General features: G+C 40.2%; 1 protein-coding gene across 3 annotated transcripts; it reads right to left on the bottom strand.

Annotated features, from left to right (window-relative positions):
• Window positions 1–297: 297 nt before the first annotated feature.
• LOC105007807 (scavenger receptor cysteine-rich type 1 protein M130) lies at window positions 298–13,133 on the bottom strand. 3 transcript variants are annotated; one of them, XM_034295118.1, is made up of 5 exons: window positions 13,022–13,133; window positions 11,029–11,058; window positions 10,310–10,621; window positions 2,196–2,324; window positions 298–963 (listed from the first exon to the last, which is right to left on the bottom strand). In XM_034295118.1, the coding sequence occupies exons 1-5, from the start codon at window positions 13,056–13,058 to the stop codon at window positions 698–700; spliced, it is 774 nt and encodes a 257-aa protein (XP_034151009.1). In that variant the 5' UTR covers window positions 13,059–13,133; the 3' UTR covers window positions 298–697. The 3 variants fall into 3 exon arrangements, with proteins under 3 accessions (XP_034151009.1, XP_034151010.1, XP_034151011.1); XM_034295119.1 differs by having other exon boundaries at window positions 298–933; XM_034295120.1 differs by having other exon boundaries at window positions 298–885.
• Between the last annotated feature and the right edge of the window lie 7,383 nt (window positions 13,134–20,516).

Raw genomic sequence — 20,516 nt, 5'->3', positions numbered from 1 at the left:
TAACATTTACTCTTATCAACTCACTGGAAGTATATATATGTTTTTCATCTGATAAAATACTACTCACAAAGCTTACTTTTCCAACATACAGCTCCAGAAACAATTAAGAGATCACTGCACCTTTTTCTTTCCTTTCCAAAAAAGTAAAAAAGGAAGATTTTGAGTGAGGAACAGAAGGTTTTAAATTAAGAGACCATTGCAAATTGAACGCTTCTGATCCTCACTCAAAACTTACCTTTTCAACTTTTTGGAAAGGAAAGAAAAAAGTGCAGTGGTCTCTTAATTTTTTCCCAGGGCTGTATTTTGATACACGTATATTAAAATATAACTATATAAATATATATCTATATATATTTATATATACACACAACATATATCTACAATTAACATGCTATGATCCTTCAAAAGCCTTATTCATAGTTTGCATATATTCTGTCATTCTCCAGTCCAGCTTCATATGTGTGAACAATCACTGCCTTGGAGGACTCCATAAAGATCTGTGTTGTGATAGACTTCCTTTTGCCCACCTATGTCTGGCCCAACACGGTGGTCGTTCACACACCCGTTCATTGTTTCTGGAGCATTCCTGAGGATGAATGCAAACATTCAAACTACTTGAAACCTGGCACCGAATATCCCATGCATAACTGTTGTCATTTTCTAGAATATCCCTTTCAGCATTCAACTCCCTATTCTCTTACTTTTCTGTATGGCATCCTTTCATCAACTCCGCGTTGCTGTTGTTCGCGATGTGTTCTGCGTTGACGTAGTCGTCCTCTTCCTCACAATCTGAACCCAGATGTCCTATGTTGACGTAATCGTCATCTTCCTCACAATCTGAACCCACATGTTCTGCGTTTACGTAGTCGTCTTCTTCCTCACAATCTGAACCCACATGTTCTGCGTTAACGTAGTCATCCTCTTCCTCACAATCTGAGCCCAGAGAGGTCACATTCATGGCAGCTGAGTGATTAAGCAATAGATTTAATAGCTGTTATAAACAGTATAAAACAAAATCTAAATCAGGGTCAGTCTTCAACCAGCTTGCACCCATTGGGTTGTGGCCAACGAGACTAGGCCAGAATTAGGAGTTTACACAAAATCCCAAACATTGGGAGGGGAGAGAAATAGCAGCAAAATAACCATATGGAGACATTTGTAAGACTATAATATAAAGACTGTTGGTGAAAGTTGTTATCTGAATTGGAGATCTTTAAAAAAAGTTATTGTTGGAATATTCACTCTCATATAATTGGCATCTTCCCAAATATTTTCTTTTTTATATTTTGATTTTATTGTAGTGTAGCAGCGCTGTTGTAGTGTAGCAGCGCTGTTGTAGTGGAGAGCGTTGCCAGTTTAAAAGAAAGTTTGTGAAAGTTCCATAGACAACCAATGCATATAGGCATAGATTTCAAGCTATGCAGGAATCCAGAGGCTGAAAAATAAGTAATTAGTGTAAACCTAGAATTTACATAATTCAGTTCCTTTAATGGTACAGTGAGCAATCTATCTAATTAGCATGCTAGCTACAGTACCTATCTAGTAAGCTAACAATTCAACTCTGTTTGGCACCACTGGCCTAGGACACATACAAAAAGCATTAGTATAAGTTAGAATGCCAAGCTAGTTAGCTGTTAGTTAACTCCAAGGGCTAAGCATTTGTTTGCTTGGTTATAGTTACACCATAGGCTGGATAGGCTATTAAAACCAGTAAAACCAAACCAAACGTTGTAGTGAGCTTATTATTGTATAGTGTAGTTAGCTGATAAAGCTATCTAGGGTTGTAAATAACCTATGGAAACACTAGATGGCAGAATGTATCAATTTCTTAAAAATGACAAAATTGTAAACCAACCAGTTCCAATAGGATTGTTTGAGTTTACTAAACATTTGGGCTTATAGCTTATCTAATCAACAGTGTAGCCTTCTAAAAGATAACATATATTTGTAATTTTACTTTTCAAATTCTGTTTACTTCAAGCAAAGTTGGATGAGTGAACAAATGCTTACAAAGCAATTAACTCACAAAATAGCGTGTATTAAGAAATTCTTGTTGGCTTGTACACAGCAAATAAAATGTTATATTTTCGACTTAACAACTTAATAATACATTACACACTTAACTGGAAGGTCTGGGAGACATGGGAATTATGCAACGCTAATAAAAATCCTGATTAAGAGCAGTTAGAACATACCTTCAGTGTGGTTTATCTTGATAGTTCTGCTCCTCCCCCTCCCCCAGACTGCGTAGGAAACGCCCACCAACAGAAGAAGACCCACTGCTGCAGCAGAGGCAAAAAGCAGGATAGGCGAAACTCCAACACCTACAAAATGACACATCAGAATTAATCATCTGTAACTCTCAAATCCCCTGCAATGTGAAATAGGTGTCTTTCAATAAATCCCTGACAGGTTATTTCTTATTTTTTCCTGCAATCCTTAAATAATTATGGGCTTAATGGTAATGCCATTGGCAGAAAGGTAGAAGCATTCAACACAGAGAAGAGTTGTGAGAGAGAGAATATAATGACCATCTGGGTCCGAGAGTGCAGGGGACCACCTGGGTCTGAGAGTGCAGGGGACCACCTGGGTCTGAGAGGGCAGGGGACCACCTGGGTCTGAGAGTGCAGGGGACCACCTGGGTCTGAAAGGGCAGGGCAGGGGACCACCTGGGTCTGAGAGTGCAGGGGACCACCTGAGTCTGAGAGGGCAGAGGACCACCTGGGTCTGAGAGTGCAGGGGACCACCTGGGTCTGAGAGTGCAGGGGACCACCTGAGTCTGAGAGGGCAGAGGACCACCTGGGTCTGAGAGTGCAGGGGACCACCTGGGTCTGAGAGTGCAGGGGACCACCTGGGTCTGAGAGGGCAGGGGACCACCTGGGTCTGAGAGTGCAGGGGACCACCTGGGTCTGAAAGGGCAGGGGACCACCTGGGTCTGAGAGTGCAGGGGACCATCTGGGTCTGAAAGGGCAGGGCAGGGGACCACCTGGGTCTGAGTGTGCAGGGGACCACCTGGGTCTGAGAGTGCAGGGGACCACCTGGGTCTGAAAGGGCAGGGCAGGGGACCACCTGGGTCTGAGTGTGCAGGGGACCACCTGGTTCTGAGAGTGCAGGGGACCACCTGGGTCTGAAAGGGCAGGGCAGGGGACCACCTGGGTCTGAGAGGGCAGGGGACCACCTGGGTCTGAGAGGGCAGGGGACCACCTGGGTCTGAGAGTGCAGGGGACCACCTGGGTCTGAGAGGGCAGGGAACCACCTGGGCCAGAGAGGGCATGGGACCACCTGGGTCTCTGAGGGCAGGGGACCACCTGGGTCTCTGAGGGCAGGGGACCACCTGATTCTGAGAGGGCAAGGGACCACCTGATTCTGAGAGGGCAGGGTTAGATAATAGAGAAGATAAAGTAACAATCAGTGACCTGGAGGGGGGCTGTAGTGAGATGTCTGGGTGTGAACTGACCCCCTGTACAGTCTTCTCATTGACCCGGTTTCTCCTTTTAACTAATACTGGTAAATGATATATGAAAATAATAAATCTGGACCCCAAAAAATCAGCTGGGCTCATGATCTGGACCCTTTTGTTCTGAGGCCTCTATTACCTCAGTCTCTATCAGCTGTCTGTTAAAACTCTCTTCACAAACATCTGTAATCCAGCGGGATTGGAAAGAGTTATGCTTATCAAAAGGGGACAACAAGTTTAACACAGTTATAGGCTCTAAATTCTACACTTTCCTGTGTTAAGTATTTGAAACAAACAGTTTGGCTGGTCTCACACTGTTTTCTCTGCGGTTGAGTCAGGCTTCAAAACTGGCCATGATCTTAGCACCACAAAAGGTCATTAACAACTTTACATTTGCATTTGACAACAAAAAAAAACGGTATTCTGCAGTAATACATTGCATTCCATAAGTAAAGTCAAATTGCTACTTTTGCCATACACTTAGGACAAATCAAATTACAAATGAAAGATGTGAGGCAAAAGTATAAAATATACCCTTATATTTCTGGCTGTTTTAACACATATGCTTTATCAACTAGCAGTAACAGCACTTTCAGAGTTCCTTCCACACATTTCATTTGATTAAAGCATCTTAAAGCAAATGTAAGTATAAAAGCTAGTATTTAGTCGCAAATCCCTTGTATCCAACAGCAGTAAGTCTGAGACCTACTGACATCACCAAACTATTGGTATCATCCTTTGAGATGCTTTTGCTAAGCCTTTGCTGAAACTAAAAATACACATTTTCCCCTGAAGAACTCCTTGTTTGCGTTGGTAGTGTATTTTGGGTCATTGTTGTGTGCATTGTGCATTGCAAGTGCTGCTCAATGAATCTGGTTACATTCTTGTACATTGGTGGCCAAGATGCTTCTGGTGAATTTTGAATTCATACTGCTGCTGCTATTATTCTTTACATCATCAGTGTCAGTGTAGCATTTGAAATTCTGCTGCCGAAGACTTCTGCGATTAGTAGATTGTTATTACCATTATTAAATCTTTATTTCAACAGGGAACACAAGACTGAGACCAAGGTCTCTTTTACAGCTGGGCCCTGCGTATACATGGTTTCCCATGCAGTTTAGGTTCAATTATTTATAACAAACAGAAAAGAAAAACACAGAATAGACACAAAAAAACAACTCACAGAGAACAGACGAAATAAGATGCACAGATAGTGCAAGCCAAAGCACATTGCTTTAAACACCTGTGTTATTCCCTCAGGGGCCTCGGGTGTTCTAGTGAATAAAGGGCCTGGCGAGGTCTGCAATGTCCCCTACGTGTAATAAACTAAACAAATGTAACATACTTGTCTTCACGCAGTCAAAACTGTATACAAAGCATACATGTACCATTCAATAGTTTGGGGTCACTTAGGAATGTCATTGTTTTTGAAGGGAACACACATTCTCGTGCATTAAAATAACATCAAATTGATCAGAAATACAGTGTAGACATTGTTAATGTTGTAAATGACTTTTGAAAACCTTTTTACGATTGTGTTAGCACCGTTGAAAACTGTTGTACGGTTTAAAGAAGCAATAAAACTGGGCTTCTTTAGACTAATTCAGTATCTTCAGCGTCAGCTTTTGTGGTTTTGGTTACAGGCTCAAAATGGCCAGAAAACAAGAACAATCCTTCTGAAACTTCTCAGTCTATTATTTTGGCAGTTTCATGAGAGGAACTGAAGAAACAGAAGATCTCACACAACGATGTGTATTACTCCCTTCACAGAACAGAGCAAACTTGCTCTAAACAGAATAGAAAGTAGGAGGCCCCATTGCACAACTGCGCAACAAGACAAATATATGACAGTGTCTATTTTGAGAAACAGATGCCTCACTGGTCCTCAACTGGGATTTTCATTAAATAGTACCCACAAAACACCAGTCTCAACTTCAACAGAGAAGAGGGAACGCTGGGATACTGCCCTTCTAGGCAGAGTTGTAAAGAAGAATCCATAGCTTGGACTGGCCAATAAAAAGAAAAAATTAAGATGAGCAAAAGAACACAGACACAGGACAGAGGAAGAACTCTACATAGAAACCAGCATCCTGGAGTCACCTCTTCACTGTTGACGTTGAGACTGGTGTTTTGTGACTATACTGGTCTTCAGATTATCCATTATGATCAGCAACCAAATACTTTCGGTCGGTGTAGGAAAGCTGTGAAATTGTCCACATATTGTTTATTTAATGAACAACATTAACCCTTAAGCCAAGCGTGCAGCTGGTGTATATGACAAAAAATATTATCCATAAAGAGTGGAGTCGGGAGTGGACCTGAGATAATGCATTGTTTATCCGATTGAAGTAGAGTATGATTCAGTGATTTAAAGTCTTCTTTGAGTTGCTCAGATTGTTGTAGTTGAGAATAATTTGACCCTGCATGGACAGTGTTAGCTGAGGAAGATGGGTGCTGTTGTTGGGTTTAAAGTTGTGTCTCTCTTGAGATTTCTTCTTCCTCAAAGGTTGTATGGGGCTAGTTGTAGGGCTGTTTTGTAGTGGACTGTTCTTACAGGGCTAGAGGCAAAAGGCCTCTGACTCTTGCAACACCTGGAATCTGTTTCTCAGATCTAAGGCATCACTTTGCATTAGTGTTTTCTTCCAAATATATTTTGGTTTATAGTAATCCTTGATTCCTGAGGCGAAACACAGGGAGTGGAGCAGACCGCGTGTTTGTGTATAGCTCCCGGTGGGGGCCAGAGCTCTTCCAGCGGGTTTGAAGTGTGTCCCACTCCAGTTGTGACATTCCAGTTCTGGAACTTTCATCCCAAAATTCTGGAGGTTTTTGGTCATTTTACAGACACTTATTATAGTTTTCACAGCTATGGTAATTTTTCTGTCATCAGCTGCTTTTGTTTTCCTTGGCCAACATGGCGGTTGCTGTTTGCTGAAGACACCAGTGGTTTCTTTCTGTGACGTCTGCTCCGGTGCCCCACCTCGCCGGTGTTCTAACCGCCGGCCGGAGAGGGATGGCAGCATCGCACCCCGAAGACGCACCTGTTTTCACGCTGTCATTAGTTCAGTATATATTGGTTGTGTTCGGCACAGTTCAGCACAGATTATTGTTTCCTGTTGTATGTTTGTAAGGTGCTGCCTTCTTCTAACAAACGTAATACAAGATATTAACTGCTATTGTTTGGTTTTTCTTTCCCTTTTGCCTAATTCTACATTGCACTCACACAATCCCGCTTTCTTTTTCAGGACAACCCCATACAACTGATTTGGCTATGCCCAATTTTTGTGCTATGGTTCTAATTGAGTTCCTCTTTTCTTACACAGTCTAAATCACACAATACCACTCCACCTCACTGACCTCATGCCACCACTCTTGCTCTAGACTTGCAGGATATTTTTGGCACCAACACGTTTTTAAAGCTAACTAATGGTTTTCACCTTGCATCTCTGTAGGTCTGCTGGTGGTTTCAGAGTCTTCTGCAGATTTACATGGCTGTCACCTACAACCACATTTCCAAAAAGGTTGGGACTCTGTGTAAAATGCTAATAAAAACAGATTGAAATGATTTGCAATTTTATTGTTTTTGGAAAATGTAAAACAAGTTGGGACAAAGGCATGTTTACCACCGTGCTGCACCACCTCTTCTTTTAACAATACTCTGTAAGCGTTTGGGAACTGAGTAGACCAATGCTTGTGGTATTGAAAGTGAAATGTATTCCCAAATGGGAATACATATTCCCATGTATTCCTATCTTGCTTTAATTTGGATATCAGCTGCTCAACAGTGTGGGGTGTCCTTTGTCGTATTTTCCGTTTCATAATGCGCCAAATGTTGTCAATGGGTGACAGGTCTGGACTGCAGGCAGGCCAGTTGAGCATCCACACACTTTTGCAATGGAGCCATGCTGTTGTAATATGTGCAGAATGTGGTTTGGCATTGTCTTGCTGAAATAAGCAAGGCCTTCCCCGAAAAAGATGTCACTTGGAAATTGTGAAATGTTGGCACGGATTTAGAAAACATTACTGATCATGCCAATTTTTTGTACATTTAAGGGTAGTGATCATATGAAGCCATTCATTATCACATAGTTGTTTGGCTCCTTTTTAAATCATAAGAAGGAACAGCAATCACCCAAAAGGCCCTGATCAAACATTTACATACCCTTGAATGTTTGGCCTTGTTACAGACACACAAGGTGACACACACAGGTGTAAATGACAATTAAAGGTGAATTTCCCAAACCTGTGAATTTTTAAATTGCAATTAGTGTCTTTGTATAAATAGTCAATAGGTTTGTTAGCTCTCATGTGGATGCACGGAGGAGGCTAGATACTGAGACATGGGGAGCAGAAAAGAACTGTCAAAAGACCTGCGTAACAAGGTAATGGAACTTTAGAAAGATGGAAATGAATATAAAAAGATATCCAAAGCCTTGGAAATGCCAGTCAGTACTGTTCAATCACTTATTAAGAAGTGGAAAATTCGGGGGTCTCTTTATGCCAAAACTGCCTGAAGAATTGTGCGGGATACAAAGAAAAACCCACAGGTAACCTCAGGAGAAATAAAGGCTGCTCAGGAAATAAATGTTGTGGTTGTTTCATGTAGGACAATACGACAATACTTGAACAAAAATTAGCTGCATGGTCGAGTTGCCAGAAAGAAGCCTTTACTGTGCCAATGCCACAAAAAAGAACAGTTATAATATGCCCGACAACACCTTGACACACCTCACAGCTTCTGGCACACTGTAAGGTGTCAACACGGCCTATAGTGAACAGAATACCATCCCCACTGTGAAGCATGCTGGTGGCTCACCGATGTTTTGGGGGTGTGTGAAAGGCACAGAGAATCTTATGAAAATTGATGGCAAGATGAATGCAGCATGTTATCAGAAAATACTGACAATTTGCATTCTGCTGCAGGAAAGCATGGGACGCTCTTGGACTTTCCAGCATGACAATGACCTTAAGCACAAGGCCAAGTTGACCCTCCAGTGGTATTAAGAACTAATAGTATGCAGACTTTTGAACAGGGGTCAGTTCATTATTTTCTTTGTTGCCATCTTATGATCGAACCATTCTTTTATGACCTACAGTTGAAATTGAATCCCATAAGATATTTAAAAAAAAGTGTTCTGCCTGTTCACTCATGTTTTCGTTACAAATGGTACACATATTAGCAATTCTCCAAGGGTAAGCAAACCTTTGAACACAACTGTATATTGTTCAGCATTAATGGTGCCTTCACAGATATGGAAGTCACCTATGCCATGTGCACTAATGCACTACCATACCATCATGCATGCTTGCTTTTGAACTGTGTGCTGATAAGAAGCCAGATGATCTTTCACCTCTTTAGTCTGGAGGACGCAGCATCCATGATTCCCAAAAATCATGGATGCAGGACAGTTGCTGGACAAACCACAGGACAGTTTTGCACTTTGCTTCAGTTCATTTTAAATGAGCTCAGGCCCAAAGAAGGCAGCGGCAGTTCTGGATCTTGTTTATATATGGTTTATTTTTAGCATGGTAGAGTTTTTACTTGCATTTGTGGATGAAGCGAATTGCGGTGTTCACAGATGATGATTTTTGGAAGCGTTTCTGAGCCCATGCAATGATTTCCACTACAGAATCGTGTCTGTTTTGAATTCAGTGCCACCAGAGGGCCCGAAGATCACAGCCATCCAATATTGGTTTTCGGTCTTGTCTCTTGAATACAGAGATTTCACAGGACTATCAAATTAAATATTTTTATTATATTATGTATCATAGATGATGAGATCTCCAAACTTTGCAATTTTACGTAGAGTTTCTTAAATTGTCACACTATTTGCCCACACAGTCTTTTACAGAGTGATGAACCCCCTCCCCATTCTCACTTCTGACAGACTGATCCTCTCTGGAATGATCTTTTAATACCCAATCATGTTACTGACCTGTTGCCAATTGACCTCATTAGTTGTGTTATATTCCACAAGTTTTAGTTTGCTGGCATTACACAAGTTTTCCAGTCTTTTGTTGCCTCTTGAAACGTGTTGCTGGCATCAAATTCAAAGTGGGCATATACTTTTCAAGAAACAACACGATGTCTCACTTTCAACAAATATATAGGTTGTCATTGTACTACTGTATTTTCTATTGAATATAGGGTTTAAATTATTTGCACATCATTGCACATCATTTTTATATACATTTTACACAACGCCCAAACATTTTTGGAATGGGGGTTTTACTTTCTGATCTGTCAAAAAGTTTTTCTGTTATTCTTCATTATGGTAAACATTTTCACTCATTTATTAATTCTTAGCTACAAGATAGAAAGACATAGGGCTCTATTATCTGTACTTATGTTGCAGGGTTGGGATATAATATTGATTAGTGGGTTTTTTTTTGTGCCATATATTGCAATTACGATTCTGATTTATGATTTAAAAACACTTAGGTGTATAAGGTCTTGCAGCTGGAGCCACGCCTTGGGGGCGGGGTACTGTAACAGCTGGTCACAGTATATTTCTATTTTGTGAGGTTCTAGTCATTCTTTTTCTATGTTCAGTTTATCATCCCTTGTGTTCATTGATTTCACCTGTGTCTTAAGTCTCGTTTTCCTTTCATCAACTCTATCTACCCTATTTAGTCTCTCCAGTTACCTGTCCCTATGTCGGTCGTTGTGTTTAATGTTATTTTCAGGTACCTGTCTAGTCCTTTTGAGCTCTGATGTATTTCAGTACGTTTTATATGTATATTAATTATGCTTATGCTTTTGATCAGACCTCTTGGAATTCATTACAGATTGCAGATAACACAAATCCTGCAAATGTAAGGAAAGAAAGAGTGTCAAAAATGTGCAACCCTTACCTGAGCAGACAACACCAGCATCTTCACCACTGCAGTTGTGTGTGGTAGAGTGTGGGCACTGTGTCAGTGTGCTTTCATTGCCAGAGCACTTCACATCATTCATCCAGATCGGCCCACTGCCCTGACTGAAGGAGGCGTTCCTTGGGGCACTCAAAGCACTGCCACAGTTGAGGTGCCTGCACACCACCTCTGCGTCCGTCATATTCCAGTTATCACCACACACTGTCCCCCACTGGCCACTGTAATTGACCTCCACTTTGCCAGAGCAAAGACCGGTCCCATTGACCAGCCTGATCTGGGGACTTAGTACTCCTAGTAGTTAAACACACGGACACAATGATGTATACCATATACAGAAACAGTACTTGTGTGTATGTGTAATAACAAAAATCTGACGTGTGCATATGTAAGAATACCACATAGTATGAACTCATACCGAATGTAATGTTAACATTAAAACATACTTTAAAACATCTTTAATGCATTACCCAGTTTTAGCCAAATCCAGCATAAAATATGTTTTGGTGCATGACCCAACATATCAGGGTGTCACAAGCCTTTCCCCATTTTCTGCCTACTGAGTAGTAAAATTAAAAACATGTCCCTTCCATCAATATTTGGTCATGGAAAATACATTATGCTATTGGTGTGTTTTGACCATTGGGTCCCTCATATATTTCACAAATTGACACTAGTATAAAAAAAGTAGATTAACTTGCCTGTAGATAGATTGTAATTCAGAACACAAACTAATGGAGAAAGAAATGGATGGAATTAGTGTTAGGACAAGTGTATTCATCTTTAAATACAGAGACAGTAAATGTACAACATTCTATGTTTAGCCACATAAACTGTCAAAAAAGTTGGTTCACATCCTCAACAAGGGTGAGAAATATTCTAATACTGACTTTTGTCAGAGGTGTGATCTACACTATAAAAAAAGTGCAGTTCAGTATGTGAGATGCAATGTCTGCTTTCAGTGTGGTGTTACTGTTACACACCCAACTCAAAATGAACTGCAGGAAGGATAGAAACATTGTCTAGTCAGCATGTACAGTACCTACTTCTGTTAAAGGTGCTGTAAGTACAATTCATTCTGAACTACAGATTAAATGCAGTATCAACAATTAATTTAATGCTCCACAGCCCTGAATGTTTTACAATGGGCATTCAGAGTCATTTGAGGTGCAACTGCTTGATTTGTCCCTTGATCAGATAGAGTGAACTGTGTACAGTTTTGGCAACCAAGAAATGACAGAAGGATTTTGCTTGCCCCATGCCTGATTGGCCATCCATGGATGTGAGGAAGAAATGAACATATCTCTTTAGTAATGCCATTCGAAGAGAGGGGGTGCTGTTTTTTCATTTGATGACAGAGGCCAATGTGACTTCTTTTAACTAATAGAAATTCAACATTTTGTGATTAAAAAATTTACATTTTCCCAAAACTATTTCTGGTGAATATACAGTATCTCTCAAAAGCCAGTACATACCTCACATTTTTGCAAATATTTGATTATGTCTTTTCATGTGACAAAACTGAAGAAATGACACTTTGCTACAATGTAAAGTAGTGAGAATACAGCTTGTATAACAGTGTAAATTTGCGTTTTTTCCTCACTCAAAACCAACCTTTTGGACTTTTTTGTAAAGAAAAGAAGGTTTTAATCAAGAAAAATTCTAATAATTGTTGTGCCATACATCCTATTCTTACTATATTTTCAGCTATCTATGAATGATAATTATTGTGAATTCTTTAGAAATTCTTGTGACATGGCACCTCACAACTACTTTGTGAGAATTAAGAAGATTATATGAGCAAAAATATAGCTAGACAGAAAATATTAATATAATAAAGCAACAATATACATAACACTGTACACTAGCAGCAACTATAAAAAAAAAAAAGAGTACTGTAAACTAGCAGTAATCTGGGTAGTATTATATTTCCAGACTGCAGCAGTGTTAAAAAAAAACATAGCCTGGGTGGCTTTGATCTTTGATGTTGTTCCATGCTTTCCTCAGGCATCGTGTGTGGTAGATGCCTTGTATGGGGGGAGATGGCAGCCAATGATGCGCTCCGCAAGAAAAAAGTTGTTGAGCAATATCAGTCTGGAAAGGAATTTCTAAGGCTCTGGGACTCCAGCCAAGTAGAGTGAGAGCCAGTGTCTTTAAATGGAGAAAACTCAGAACAGTCGGGAAACTTCCCAGGAGGGCCTTCAGCAACGACACCTCCAGGAAGTCACAAAAACACCCAGGGCAACATCTAAGGAACTGCAGGCCTCTTTGGCCTCATCTAAGCTCAGCTACACGAACATTCCTGCCCATTGATTCTCATGCCACGCCAGGGTCGCATCTGGAAATGTCACCAGTTAATCCGAACACCACTTAAAGCCGTAACACAGGTAGTTATTAGAATGCTTCTTTAAGTATTGTGATACCTTCTGTTCACTTCAATCTGATTCTATTCAGAGTGAATTGGTCGTTTATGATTATAGTAATTAGGAAATCATTTAACTTTTTTTTAAAACTTTTACTTAAGTTTTGTGGCTCGTACATCATCAATTGATTTCAGATGTAGATTTGCTAATGAGAAAGCATTTATTGACTGATATTTCCAGACAAAAGAGACGTTGTCTTTATACACACCACATATAAAGCAAACCAGCAAACAAATTAAAGTATTTTGGAAAATCGGGCAATTAGACTCACCTATTGTCAGATGAAGAAAACATCTCCAAACTCTCATTTTGAGGAACTGAGGGATCTTTATGGTAAAACGTGTAATCACAATTGTCAGACTTTCAGGCAAGAGTAAGGTTTTAGTGTATACACACTCAGATTACAGCACGTATGTAACTTCCTTATTTGGTTGATGTTTCTGTGGTAGACTGTTGACAGTAAAGTCCTCCTACACCAAATTATTATGGAAGCATATAGTTAACTTAATTAAAATGTTAATGCAATCCCACAATGCATTTTCATTTTCCAATTTTGCCGGCATTATTTCAGTGAATATGAAAATTCAAATGCAATCATGTGATTTGCATTTGCATTTTCATGTACTGACATGCACATTCGCTGTCAATAATAAAATGTTAATGAAAAGCCATTTGGCATTTCATTTTCAAAGACATGCCCCGCTTTGTGAAAAGTGAGAAACAGCGCCATCTTTTGCAATTGATTTTCCACGATCTAATGCAGTTTTCCTAACTTAATGTAACGTAAATGTAAAGCGAATGCATTTTCGTGTTCATACCGCCCTGTCAGTCATTCTCTGAAGGCAGGACACTGTTTAACGTACTAACCGGAAATAGGCAGGCTACAATCATGGATGTATGGGTGCAATGGCAACAGGGCTAGTGCCATTAATGTTGAATTTCGCAGATCATTTGAAAGCAATTTAAATTCCTGGTCAGATGCTCACGACAGAATAGAAAAGATAATTGAAAATGTTGCTCTGCGATCAATAATAATGACTGAATTATAGTTCGCCAATTCAAGAGGAGCTCTTGACCGACTCATGCGCTTCTTCCCACTAACTCTGGAATATGGACAGTCAAGGCGGTCACAATCATCATCTTAAGACCCCGTAATGAACTAGACAATTACGGAACTTTTTACAAAGCGTGCAGGCGACACTTTAGATGACATTATCGAAGCAGACGCTTTTGCAGATCGCGGTAAATATAAGTTTCACATTCACACATTCGAATTCTCCGAAGTACGGGTAAAACTGTCTCGGATCTGCAGAGTGCCGGGCAAGGCTGTGTCAACGTGCAGGTGAACGGACTTCTTAGGGGCGGGGTAAAAGTGCAGTCTTCGGAACGAAGGCTTTTAATGAGACAGTTTGTGGGATATTACTTGAAATCTCTATTTCAAAAGTTGAGATATCCATAATAAATTACGACAATATATTCTCCATTACCTTATCTAATAGACTCAACTTTTATTTTCCGCAAATATTATTCCCTAATCGCATCCTTATATTCATCATTACATTCTCTAAGAGCTTCAACTTAGATTTTTCAAAAGTAATGAGGTATAGAATCTTGGACCGGTCAGCTGCTCCACTCAGTGTAATCTGTTTTGGCAGGTGAAATGAGCTGTCAGCGCATTTAATTAATCATACCTCAGTGAATACCTTACTGATTTTCACGTGTTTTTTTTTTTTTTTTGCTGCAAAGGTCATACATGTAGCTATGATACAGGACACATGGTTCGGCGTATTTTAATATTCATAGTGGGTTTAACAGTAATAGAATATTCTGATATATGATATAAAGTGACCAGACGTCCGAGATCAAAACTGGGAACATAATCCCCAAAAAGGGAGAAAAACAGGGACATTTCCAGTTTGATTATCATTCTGATTGAAACACCTAATGTGTAAATAGTGGCAGTAAAGTCATATATATTTTTTTTTTCTCCCTCTCTCTCTCTCTCTTTCATTTCATGGTTGTGGATGCCTAACTGAGTCTCCTCAATGTGTTCCCCAAGCAGAAAAACATCCTCCATTCCAATCTCCTCCCGGACGATGTGTGTGACTGTCGACACCTCAGGAGCTTGCATTGGTGAAGCTTGGCGGATCACCCTCTCTGCAGCACTCAGCACCTTATTAAAATAATAATAATAAAAAATACTTTATATTTATATAGCGCTTTACACAGTGCACAAAGACACTTTACAAAACAGAGAAAATAAGAACAAAGCAACCTTAATATACAAAGATTAAAATAATAAAAAAAAACAAGATAATAAAATCAAACCTTCACTGTGCCTTGTGATGGAATCACTAGGCCGCCGTTGTTTTTCAGGGTAAGAAGGTGGTTAGCTCTTGTCAAATGAAGATGGTACAGCATCTCAGACCAAGCTCGCACGGCACACATCACAGGACAGTTTTCGTAGAATCTGCCAGACTACAAACCCTGCTATGTAGACCAGAGCATTTTCCACCAGACCACCAAACCGAGAGGGGAGATAACTGTGGTCACACACAAGCGCCGAAATGTTGGCGAATGGAGATGGGGGCTCTTCAGCAGTTTCAGGAGAGGACATCTCCACAGCAGACAGGGACACAGTGTTATCCTGGGCTGCCACATTGCCTGTCTCACCAGGTGAGACACCACACCGAACCATCATATATATATATATGATACAGTCTGTGCCACTTGTGTAAAATTAGCTGGCCAATGTTATACCAGTAATATTTGTTTTATTTCTACAATAGCATTCTTGTGTCAGTTGTAATCTAAGTCAGTGTTATGGAATATGACTTATCAAGTCTCAGTTCGCTGGGTGAACACCGGCTGGTGCAGTAAACATAGCCTAGCTAGCTGGCTACGATTTCAGTACAGTAATATCAAAGATCTTGCTCCTTCTTAACTCTCTGGTAAAATTCTAGTCACAAAATACAACCAATAGTACGGAAATGTTAAATCTTACTTGTGAAAAGTAATCCCCTGAGCCCTGCTTTCGACGGTTCGCCGATTTGAGCAGGAATATGCTGCACAGTGCTCTGGCATTGTTGCTTCTGCTGCTACGCATCTAGGAGTATGACCGGTCCAAGATGGCGGCTGTATTTCTCGCGCCCAGCTGCCAATGCGGCGTCTACTCTTTATTATGTCTATGCACTCTGCACATTAGGTCAGCAGACCAATGACGGTTTTACCGATACATGGGCGTAGTCGAATGTGTGAATATAAAGAATATATCTTTACCGTGGTCTTTGGCAGACGATCAGGTGGCGTTTTGAAGTACATTGTATTATCATAATGTGTAGCATTGGGAAATGCTTTGTGGAGGCACTTGTTGCTGGGCGCTTGTCAGTCTCTCTTTTTTTTGAGTCATGCACTGTTTATATTCGGTAACGTGATTGTGCTCCAAGTGTTGAAACAGATTGGTGGTATTACCTTTTGTAGCTGAAACAGTTTTTCAACAGTGTTATTACAATGTCACAAGGTAAACTTCACATTACAAAACAAAGCAAAAAAAAATCTAAATAATGGTCCATCAATCGTAATCGAGGTAAAATGAATCGTGATTTAGATTTTAGGTCATATCATCCAGTTCTATAGTCTACCATGGCCTTGTCAGATTCTTTTATTTAGTTAATAAAAAGAGGGTGAAATTCTCTGAAGCAGGATGTGACCTCTGCAACTGACTCCCTCTCACAACCCCACACCCCAAGAAAGTGCATAGATTTGTCATAAGGTACCATTGCCTTTACTGTACGCAGACCGATCATGCTTACTGTCATGCGTAGTCACCCCCTAAAAGGCCCATTCTGAGCCAGGAAAAACCCTGAAGTAGTCTGCTCTTTTCACTGTTTGCAATACTTTGTTACACTTACAATTGTACATAAAAATATTTGAGAAAATAAAAAATAGTTTTTCTTTAAATGTGTATGTCAATTCAGTAAGTTCAGTTGGCCAGCCCTCAGTACTTTATCCTACCATGGCACATGAAAAACATTTTAAGGTCATTGAGGACTCTAACAGCAGCCTGAGAGGCCCCTCCCTGTGTCAGCCAAGGTGCCTCCCTCTTTGACCTGTCTTCTCCACTCCCCGGCTGTGCCTCGCCATTGTTCAAAAGAGTATAAAAAGCAGCCTGAATGTTATGTGAAATTAGGTCGTATATACTTTGTTGCAAGTGTGTTGGCAGAATCTTTATAGGCCAGATAGGTGTGTAGTGCAGCATAGGCCTTCAGTACATTTGTCTGGTAGGAATTCCAATGGTCTGCCTAGTGTTCTCCACCTTGCAACCATCATACCAAATTAGTTCTCAATCACACGTCTGGTCTGTGAATGTTGCTAATTTTAGATCCTCTTGCTTTTGTCCAGATTTGAACCTGGTAAAGCATAATATACACTAAATTTTAAAATAACAACAAAATGACTAACTGCATTCTGTTGTACTGTACTTCTACTGTTCAATGACAAAGTTGAATATATTGTAATTGAACAAGTACAGTACAAAAAAATGCAGTTTGTGTCTAACCAGAAGTGCAAATAAAGGAGGGCAAACTATTTACAAGTATTAAGTATATGTATGTACAAGTGGTATATATAGACGTGCAATTAATGCAAATGCATTACGGCAATTCTCAATGTGCAATGGAAGCGGGGGGGGGCGACAGGCTAATATTTTAAAACCCAACGCAGCACAAACGAAAATTTTAATGGCACAAACCAGCACAAACGAAGCACAAACGAACGAGACTATTTTGGGTGAATTTGGAGCATGTGGGTGGGCTGGTTGACCTCAGATTGACCACCAAATATTATTTTAATATCTAAAATACCGAAGCAGCACAAACGAAACTTTTTACAGCACAAACCAGCACAAACGGAGCACAAACGAACGAGCATAGTTTGATGACGTTTTGCGTTGGTGGGGGGGCCAACTTCACGCAGGTTATATATCATTGGTTGGGGGGCCAACTTCATGCAGGTTATATAAGATGTAGCCAACTTCGTTCTGTATAGGTCAAGCTAATATGCCATGTGGGAATGTGATGCATGTCTTTGTTTGTAAATGACTGAATACATTAACGTTTCGTTTGATGAATGTATATTAGAACAAATCGCTTGAGGTGCAACAGAGTTCGTGCATGAACCAGAAAAAGGAAATAAACTTCTAGCACCTGTCGAGACTCTCCTGTGATTTTTGAAGTACCAAGGGTTGCTTCAGTAAATGCTTGTTCAATACTCATTGTTTTACCATTTTATTTAAGTTAAAATAGTCATTTGGTTCAATAATCACCTTGGGACTTATTTATGTCTGTGAAATAATAATACAATGTTCAATTTGACCAATTAGGCTCTCTTCTTTTGAAGATTCATGTAACCATCCAGGAAAGAAGATCTTTGTTGGATTTAAAAAGATGCTGCAAGGACGTCCACTGCCTGTTCTGTCACTCAACTGTGTTTCACCCAAAAAGGGTGAGCAAGGTCACAGCCCGTTTAGAGGTCCATTTCAACTGTGCAGTTTTCCATGAAGGTAAAGTTTATAATCTGTGAAGTTTCAATGCAATGTATTAAAAGCAGCCAGAATGTTACAACAATTCCTTTTGAGCAGTGAATCAATACAAGTCCATCTCTAATTTGTTTGCTCTGACCAGATATTTGATTCAGACAAATTTAAATACAGTGTGGAGAACAATTATTTGATACACTGCCGATTTTGCAGGTTTTCCTACTTACAACGCATGTAGAGGTCTGTAATTATATCATAGGTACACTTCAACTGTGAGAGAATCTAAAACAAAAATTCAGAAGATCACATTGTATGATTTTTAAATAATTAATTTGTATTTTATTGCATGAGTATTACATAAGTATTTGATCACCTACCAACCAGTAAGAATTCCGGTTCTCACAGACCTGTTAGTTTTTCTTTAAGAAGCCCTCCTGTTCTCCACACATTACCTGTATTAACTGCACCTGTTTGAACTCGTTACCTGTATAAAAGACACCTGTCCACACATTCAATCAAACAGACTCCAACCTCTCCAGATAGCTGTGTAAGGACATCAGGGTTAAAATTGTAGACCTGCACAAGGCTGGGATGGGCTACAGGATAATAGGCAAGCAGCTTGGTGAGAAGGCAACAGCTTTTGGTGCAATTATTAGAAAATTCAGTTCAAGATGACGGTCAATCTCCTTCGGTCTGGGGCTCCCTGCAAGATCTCACCTCGTGGGGCATCAATGATCATTAGGAAGGTAAAGGATCAGCCCAGAACTACACGGCAGGACCTGGTCAAAGACCTGAAGAGGGCTGGGACCACAGTCTCAAAGAAACCATTAGTAACACACTACACCGTCATGGATTAAATACTGCAGCGCACCCAAGGTCCCCCTGCTCAAGCCGATGCATGTCCAGGCCCGTCTGAAGTTTGCCAATGACCATCTGGATGATCCAGAGGAGGAATGGGAGAAGGTCATGCGGTCTGATGAGACTTCTACATGCTTTGTAAGTGGGTAAAACCTGCAAAATCGGCAGTGTATCAAATACTTGTTCTCCCCACTGTAATATATAGGCCTAATAAAACTTTATCATGATATATTTTAGGATATAGCATTCACAGATGTGTTAAATTGCTGACCGCAATGACATTACCAATAATAATAATGTTGTTTTATATTTGTTTTCTTGCTTCTGTCTACAGTGGATATAAAGTCTACACACCCCTGTTACAATATCAGGTTTTTGTGATGTAAAAGAAGGAGACTAAGATAAATCACTTTTTCCACTGTAATATGAACAATTCACTTGAAAAACAAACATATCTTTGGGGATTTTTAAAAAAATGTTTTAACTTAACCTGGATATGTGTGCACACCGTCTTATAACTGGGGATGTGGCTGTGTTCAGAATTAACCAATCACATTCAAACTAATGTTAAATAGAAGTCATTACACACATGCCATCATTTAAAGTGACTACTTAGGGTTAAAGTGACTCTGAAGTTCAGCTGTTCTAGTCGGATTTTCCTGACATTTTCTCAGTTGCATCTCAGAGCAAAAGCCATGGTCCGCAGAGAGCTTCCAAAGTATCAGAGGGATCTCATTGTTGAAAGATATCAGTCAGGAGGAGGGTACAAAATCATTTCCAAAGCATTAGATATACCATGGAACACAGTGAAGACAGTTTTTCAAGTGGAGAATATATAGCACAACAGTGACATTACCAAGAACTGGATATCCCTTCAAAATTGATGAAAAGATGAGAAAACTGGTCAGGAAGGCTTTCAAGAGGCCTACAGCAACATTAAAGGAGCTGCAGGAATTTCTGGCAAGTACTGGCTGTGTGCTACATGTGACAACAATGTAGCACATGTCCTGTATTCTTCATATGAATGGGCTATGGGGTAGGGTGGCAAGATGGAAGCCTTTTCTTACAGAGAAAAACGTCCAAGCCCGGCTGAAGTTTGCAAAAACAAACATAAAATCCTCCAAAAGTGGGAAAATGTGTTTATGGTCTGCTGAAACCAAGGTTGAACTTTTTGGCCATAATTCCAAAAGGTATGTTTGGCGCAAAAACAACACTGCACATCACCCAAAGAACACCATACCCACAGTGAAGCACGGTGGTGGCAGCAGCATCATGCTTTGGGGCTGTTTTTCTTCTGCTTTAACCTGGGCCTTAGTCTGGGTGGAGGGAATTATGAACAGTTCCAAATACCAGGCAATTTTAGCACAAAACC

Source organism: Esox lucius, chromosome 11 (assembly GCF_011004845.1).
Source record: "Esox lucius isolate fEsoLuc1 chromosome 11, fEsoLuc1.pri, whole genome shotgun sequence".
NCBI classification, from domain to species: Eukaryota; Metazoa; Chordata; class Actinopteri; order Esociformes; family Esocidae; genus Esox; species Esox lucius.
This window is presented reverse-complemented; position numbering and strand designations above follow the sequence as displayed.